The following is an 8,048-nucleotide window of genomic DNA, read 5'->3' as shown; positions in this document are numbered from 1 at the left end:
ATGGAGCCTGACTCCACCGCTCTCACTGCTTGGACTCGTTTGGCTGATATTTTCTGGGATAATCAGAACGCTCGTGCTGTCACGCTAGAGCAGGATTTCTCTAATGTTCGCATGGAGGCATTTCCGACTGTCGCCTCCTACTGTCAGTGTCTGAAGACGCCGCTTTCTGACCAGCTCCGTGATGTCGGTGCTCCTGTGAACAATCATCGTCTAGTTTTGCATCTCATCTCTGGCCTCACTGACGCTTATAAGGGTGTTGCTACTTTGATTCGTCAGAGCAATCCGCTCCCCTCCTTTCATCAGGCTCGCTCCATGCTTACCTTGGAGGAAGCCGGTATGGCTAAGATGAAACCTGCTGAACCTCCAGCTGCATATGTTGCTACTCAGCCGCGTCCTTGCGATGCCTCTTCTCAGAGTTTCGATCGTCGGTCCTCCAATCGTTCTCGATCCCACAACTCTAAGGGTCGTGGTGGGAATCGTGGCAACGGTGGTGGATCCCGCAGTGGCACCTCTCAGGGCTTCTCTCCTCCGATGCCACCTCGGCCGCAGTACTTTCCATACCAGCATTGGGGATGGGCCCCACCTCCATGAGCCATGCCTCCGTGCCCATACCCTACGTCTCAGTGGACCCGTCCGTCTGCTCCTCCTCCGCAGCCTGGCATTCTGGGCCAGCGCCCTCAGGCTTATGCTGCTTCAGTCTCACCTGTGCCGACTGACATTGCCACTGCCATGCACACCATGACCCTTGCTCCTCCGGACAGCACCTGGTACATGGACACTAGAGCATCATCTCATGTGGCCGCATCACAAGGTAATCTCACGTCTTATTCTAATTTGAGTCATCTTAATCAGAAACTGTATGTTGGTAGCGGACAGGGTATTCCAATTCAGGGTTCTGGACATACAACTCTCCCTACCTCCCATAAACACAAGCCCTTGACCCTTTCCCATGTCTTGCACACACCTAATATTGTTAAAAACTTGATTTCTGTGCGACAACTCACCACTGATAACAATGTTTCTGTTTGTTTTGACCCATATGGCTTTTCGGTTCATGATTTTCAGACGGGGATTCCACTCATGAGATGTAATAGTCCAGGCGATCTCTACCCAGTCACTCCATCCTTTCCATTTGCTGGTCTAGCTCAGTCTCTGGCACAGTCGTCTTGGTCATCCAAGTTCTTCTTCCTTGCAGTCTCTTCTTAGTAATAAGTTCATTAGTTTTGAGCATTTAAATTCTAGCACTGTTTGTGAGTCTTGTGTGTTTGGCAAACATGTTAGGTTTCCATTTGAGTCTTCTAATAATGTTACTGTGATGCCTTTTGACATTTTACACAGTGACTTATGGACTTCGCCTGTTTTATCTTCTGCCGGTCATCGGTATTATGTTTTATTTTTGGATGATTATACAGATTTCTTGTGGACGTTTCCTTTAAGTAATAAATCTCAAGTTTTTGAAATGTTCACCTCTCTGTCAAATCAAATCCGCACGCATTTTTCTCAATCTATAAAATGCCTTCAATGTGATAATGGGCGAGAATTTGACAATAAATCTTTTCATGATTATTGTGCTGCTAATGGTCTTATTTTTCGCTTCTCCTGCCCGCATACATCATCTCAAAATGGTAAGGCAGAGCGCAAAATACGCACCATTAACAACATGATTCGTACTCTTCTCGCTCATGCGTCTGTTCCTCCGTCTTTTTGGCATCATGCCCTTCAAATGACTACCTATCTACTTAATATCATTCCTCGGAAAGCTCTGTCTAATCTCTCCCCCACTCAACTTCTGTATCGTCGTGATCCGTCTTGCACACATCTGCGAGTCTTTGGTTGTCTTTGTTACCCTTTAGTTCCTTCCACTACCATTAACAAATTACAACCCCGCTCCTCCCCGTGTGTCTTCCTCGGGTACCCACTTCATCACAGAGGTTATAAGTGTTTTGACTTGTCGCACATAAAAATCATTCTCTCCCGACATGTCATCTTTGATGAGACTCAGTTTCCCTTTGCCACCATGACTACCCCTCCTCCCTCTACCTATGACTGCTTCTCAGATACTATACATCCCTCTTTAATTCACCAGTGGACTCATCCATCTCCCTTACCTGCGCCTAGCCCTACTCCTGCAGTCCCTTCTCCTGTGACCACACCACCACCCCATACGACCTCTTCCTCCTCTTCTGCCTCCCTACCACCTTCTCCTTCACCGCCTTTGCCGACTCCGCCTGTACCACCTATCCATACCATGGCCACTCGCAGCATGCGAGGTAACTACAAACCTAGAAAGCTCTTCAACCTTTCTGTCACCATTGATGATCCCACCATCTCACCTCTTCCCAAAAACCCGAAGCTAGCTCTTTCAGACCCAAATTGGAAATCCGTCATGCAGTCTGAATTTGATGCTTTACTTAAAAATAATACTTGGGATTTGGTACCTCGACCTCGTGATGTTAATATCATTCGCTGCATGTGGATTTTTCGTCATAAGACGAAAGCTAATGGTTGTTTTGAGCGTTATAAAGCTCGTCTTGTAGGTGATGGCAGGTCACAGATTGCAGGTGTTGATTGTGATGAGACTTTCAGTCCTGTGGTGAAACCAGCGACCATTCGCACAGTTCTCACCATTGCTCTCTCCAGGTCTTGGCCCATTAACCAGCTAGATGTTCAGAATGCTTTCCTCCATGGTGATCTGCATGAGACAGTTTATATGCATCAGCCATTGGGTTTCCGTGACCGTACTCATCCTGATTATGTGTGTCGCTTGCGGAAATCCCTTTATGGGTTGAAGCAAGCACCTCGCGCTTGGTACCAGCGTTTTGCAGATTATGTCTCTACCATTGGGTTTCAGCATAGCACCTCTGATCACTCTCTTTTCATCTACAGACGAGGCTCTAACATGGCTTACCTCCTGCTTTACGTTGATGACATCATACTCATCAGCTCTTCTCATGACCTTCGCAAATCTATCATGGCTCTTCTTGCCTCTGAGTTTGCTATGAAGGATCTGGGACCGTTGAGCTATTTCTTGGGCATTGCCGTCACCAGACATGCCGGTGGACTTTTTCTCAGTCAGAGTACATATGCTCGTGACATTATTGCTCGAGCCGGTCTGGCATCGTGCAATCCTTCTGCCACTCCAGTTGACACCAAGCAGAAACTCAGTACTTCTGCTGGTTCTCCGTGTGATGATCCTACTTTATATCGGAGTCTTGCTGGGGCTTTGCAGTATCTCACATTCACCCGTCCTGACATTTCTTATGCTGTTCAACAGGTGTGTCTTCAAATGCATGCCCCCCGCACAGAGCATATGCTTGCACTAAAGCGCATCCTGCGTTATGTTCAGGGCACCTTACAGTTTGGATTGCATCTCTATCCTTCTCCTCTCGAGAAGCTTATTTCATACACCGATGCCGATTGGGGTGGATGTCCCAACACCCGTCGGTCTACTTCTGGCTACTGTGTGTTTCTCGGCGACAACCTCATTTCCTGGTCGTCCAAGAGACAACCCACGCTTTCTCGATCTAGTGCTGAGGCTGAGTACCGAGGCGTCGCTAATGTGGTTTCTGAATCATGTTGGCTCCGCAACCTGCTTTTAGAGCTTCACTTTCCTCTTTCTAAGGCTACTTTGGTCTATTGTGATAATGTTAGTGTCATCTACCTATCCGGCAATCCTGTCCAGCATCAGCGCACTAAACACATTGAGATGGACATTCACTTTGTTCGAGAGAAGGTCGCACGTGGTCAGGCACGCATCCTTATGTTCCTTCTCGTCACCAGATTGCGGACATCTTCACTAAAGGCCTTCCTCGAGTTCTATTTGATGATTTTCGCTCCGGTCTCAGCGTCAGTGAACCTCCCACTTCGACTGCGGGGGTGTGATAGAATAGGAATATGTTGATTATTCCATATTTGATTTCCCTGTAATTACTCTGTAATTTGGTCTAGCATTTATGTATTTAGTCAACCATGCATTGTATAAATAGGACACCATTCATCAATAATACTCACGGATTCAGTCATCTTACACATATAATTTCCCCTTATCACTGTTTCTTACTTTTTTTGCTTTCTTAATACCTTTTACTGTGTCTGTGTTTTGAATCAAATTGGTTTGCCTTCAACGCTAAATCATCCAGCCAGCAACGATACAAGTTCTAGTCTGCATTCTCATGGAGTGCGCGGTTCCTGTAACCAAGTAAGTCTCCCTGTTCTTGTTTCCATTTTAGGGTTCATGGTTTTAAATTATGAAATAACTATTTTTTAACCATGAATTCAGATATATATTCCTGCTCAATAATTCAAATCACGACTTGTTATGCTAATTATTTTGTTGCCTAAAATATGCTTGTCTTGTATGTTTAAATTAATTTTAAAATTGCATCATATAAGTAGTAAGAGTTGCTAGGCCAAGCGGTTGAGTAAATAGCTTAATTAAGCACTTATGACATAAGCGCTTATTAATAAACTAAAAGTGCGTTTGGGAAAATAACTTATTAATAGTAAGCGTTTATTTATAAGCTAATTTGAAAAACTTGTTGAAATAAGTAGAAAATAGGTTATAGTTAAGCATAAGCTAATATAAACAGCTTATAAGTAGGTCATAAGCTATTTACATAAGTTTGTTAGCGTTTATGCTATAGGATAACCTCAAATAAGCTATTCGAAACGGAGCTTAATTTGAGAAATGAGCTGAAAATAAATTATAGGTAAGCATAAACTCTTATTCATTAGCTAATCTAATCGGCTTATGAAAATAAGCTCAAAACAACTTATAGGTAGACCATAAACTATTTACATAAGTTCTCTCAAACACTTGCACAAGCTCTTGTACTATAAGTTAAGCTCAAATAAACTCTTCCAAAAGGGCCCTAATCTTGGATTTGAATGCTCCTTCCTTCTGATGCACCTATATTAGCTTATGCATGCTGTGCAATGCTGAAACCCACTACTTCCAAAATATTGTCGGTTTGCTATTGGATTCTTTCATGGGATGCTTGCACTGGCTCTTGTTATTTTCATGATGTTTGTACATCATATTCTTTCATTGTGTTTTTGCAAATTTTGGTTCTTGTTATTATTAGTTCAGGTTTATCCCTACAGGGTAATAATTAACCAGTTCAATGTATCATTATTTTTCAGTGCAGGTTAAAATTATAAAGAGGGTGGTTATGGTTGTTAATCTTTCTTTTTCAATTTTGTTAACATATATCTTTGTAATTGTTTTACCAGCTGCTTTAGTATGAGTTCTGATATGTAATTAAGTTATAATCTTACTAGAAATCTATCGCAACATGAAGCATTATATATTATATATCACTCAATTGAGGTAGGAAAGGAGGTTGTGTAGTGGTAATATTGCAGTTTTGTTTATTAGAGAGCATATTGGGATGAGCTACTACCTAGCTTTTCTATGAAACAAGGCATAGAACCTTGAAGATGAAATAATTGAAACTGATTGAGCATTCTCCAGTAAATAAGATTTTTTATTGGGTCTTAGATATTGTAAGGCAAACAGATGTTGAAGAGAGAACAATTGACTCTGTTCATAACGCACCATTTGCCTGACTGATTCTTGAAAGTGCAAGATAGGATGAACCATCTTCAGACCAAGCCCTCTTTGCTGCCTCCTTGAGCTCCTTAACTTTTTTCCTCATTTCACACCCTTCTTCGTCCTCTTCATCCATAACTTTCCTTATTGCTTTTGCCAGCTCCTCCCTTCCAACCACATTGGTAGAAAGTGGCAACTCCAATCGAACCGCGATGCCAATTTCCTCAGCCAGCATTGCAGCGTTCATCCTTTGCTCCGCATAGAGCGGCCATCCAACTATCGGCACCCCACACGAAACACTCTCCATCACGGAGTTCCATCCACAGTGACTCACAAACCCACCAACAGATGGGTGCTTCAAAATATCCAATTGTGGTGCCCAATCTCTTAGCACAATCCCTCTAGTTTGTATGCGGTAGAACTCATCTGGTAAAGAATTTAACTCTTCAGATTTTGACACACCACCACCAGTTTCAGCTTCAGTTTCTTTACCCGCTGTGAAATAGTTGGCAATGGCATCCCCAGCTTTTGTGGCAGCATGTGTGCGCAGAGACCAAACGAATGTTTTCCCACTTAGCTCCAAACCCAAAGCCATCTCTTTGATTTGCTCCTGAGACATTCTGTATCCGCTCCCTAGCGAAATATACACCACAGATTCTGTTAGAGTCCCACATTGGCTAGAGATGTGGCCAAGCAATTGCTTATATATGGTTGTGCAAACCTTAACTCTTGAGCTAGCTTTTGGGTTGAGTTAGGCCTCCTTCATGGTATCAGAGCCAATGGTTGTTTGACCATGGGCCTGGGTCGCTATCCTAGATCCATTTGTTGTGGAGACCTCCCATATTTGGGTCACCCGTTTCATTCCACGCTCCAGATGTTCTACACTGGGCGTGAGGGGGTGTGTTAGAGTCCCACATTGGCTAGAGATGTGGCCAAGCAATTGCTTATATATGGTTGTGCAAACCTTAACTCTTGAGCTAGCTTTTGGGTTGAGTTAGGCCTCCTTCAGATTCTTCTTCTTGTTTATCTAGCCACTCGAAAACATCGCTTCCATCTTGTCTTCTAATTTCTTCCCTGACTATTAGCCCAACTGGGTATACCTGGGTTTCTATTGTGGCGTCGGGGCCAACTAGATTGGTCATGTCAAGTGGTGGGAGATGGATGATTTGGAAGAGGTTATCATTTGTGGCAGATTGGAGAAGCTGTGTCTCTGCTTTAGATGGAACAGAGGTTTTAATGGAAGCAAGAAAGATGGTGACTTTGGGAACAATTTGGTGAGTGACTAGGCGCTTTGCAAGCTCTAGAGAAGGGATCATGTGACCCATTCCTGGTGGTGTGAGGATTGCAGCGTTGTGAGAGTTTGAGGCAGGGGAATTTGGTTTGGCACCCCACCTATTGGGTTTCGCACCCCACTTTATTAAAAACGGGAATTTAAATTCCGATTTTAATACGAAAAAAACGGAAATTAAAAAACCGTTATGTATTTTAGCATATGTGACACATTTTCAACCGTTCATTGCATATAAAAAACAAATCGGAATTTTAAATTCCGTTTTGAAAACGGAAATTAAATTTCCGTATTGAATACATGGGGTGCCAAACCCAATAGGTGGAGTGCCAAACCCAAATCCCTTGAGGCAGCCATGGAAGCTGGGAAGTGAAATTAAATGAGATGGATAATTGAAGGTTGAGATGCCACTATTGATGGTTGATCAGAATAAGGGGGCATGGTGTATTCTTATGATGTTCAGTGTAGCATTTCACCTAACTTAAAAAGATCATTAATTAGATGCAAGTTTCTTTGAGTGGCCTGTTGTAGCAACGTGTACGTGGCTCATCTTCTACCATCTAATTTGTAACACTGTAAAAAAATGAGAAAATAGGAGTGTAGTAGTTTGCATCATTCATGAGCTAGCGTGCACTGTGGGGTTTAAACTAAATATAGAGATGGAGAGAGTTGGACCCAAGTACCTTTGCCAAATTAGTTGTTCTTGATATTTATAGCTTCAGTAAATTATTTTAGAGATTAATGTAGGTCATAAGAATCGAGGAATTAATTTATAAGGTTTGAAGAACAAGTTACACCATCATTGGTACCCTCTCATTTTTTGGATTTTACAGCCAAAGTTGTGTGCTTCTGGCATTTTGAATAATTGGTATTGGGCAGTGTTGGAGGGTTTAAACTCTTTGAATATGGGTTTTTCACACTAACAATTAAGCAAGGGAGATTATGTTAGGGCCTGTTGACGAGCAAAGGGCTGCCGTTTCCGCATCGACACGGTGGTTCATCTGAGGAAAGAGACGCAACATGTACCGCTGTAAGAGGAAGAGAAGGAGGAAACATGAGCTGGGATTGGGAGAGGGAGTGGATATTTTAGCAAAGTTACATAATAAAATGATAGGCCTAGCATTTTGTCAAATATTAACGAGGTCTTACCCATCATGAAAAAGTAAAACTTTATGAACGTACCTCCAACTTTGGATTGGTATTAAGTTA

General features: G+C 42.8%; 2 protein-coding genes across 2 annotated transcripts; one reads left to right on the top strand and one right to left on the bottom strand.

Moving 5' to 3' along the window:
* Window positions 1–591, top strand: LOC130743929 (uncharacterized). Its single transcript, XM_057596141.1, has one exon. It carries the CDS (start codon window positions 1–3, stop codon window positions 589–591), a length of 591 nt encoding a protein of 196 aa, XP_057452124.1.
* A 4,558-nt stretch (window positions 592–5,149) lies between these two features.
* On the bottom strand, window positions 5,150–7,053 carry LOC130743928 (UDP-glycosyltransferase 72D1-like; the record flags this gene model as incomplete). Its single annotated transcript, XM_057596140.1, has 2 exons — window positions 5,150–6,281; window positions 6,547–7,053. Coding segments are annotated over 2 exons (1,242 nt in total), but the record flags the coding sequence as incomplete, so codon positions are not given.
* Window positions 7,054–8,048: the final 995 nt, after the last annotated feature.

The sequence above is a fragment of the Lotus japonicus genome, chromosome 3 (genome assembly GCF_012489685.1).
Source record: "Lotus japonicus ecotype B-129 chromosome 3, LjGifu_v1.2".
In the NCBI taxonomy this organism is placed as follows: Eukaryota; Viridiplantae; Streptophyta; class Magnoliopsida; order Fabales; family Fabaceae; genus Lotus; species Lotus japonicus.
This window is presented reverse-complemented; position numbering and strand designations above follow the sequence as displayed.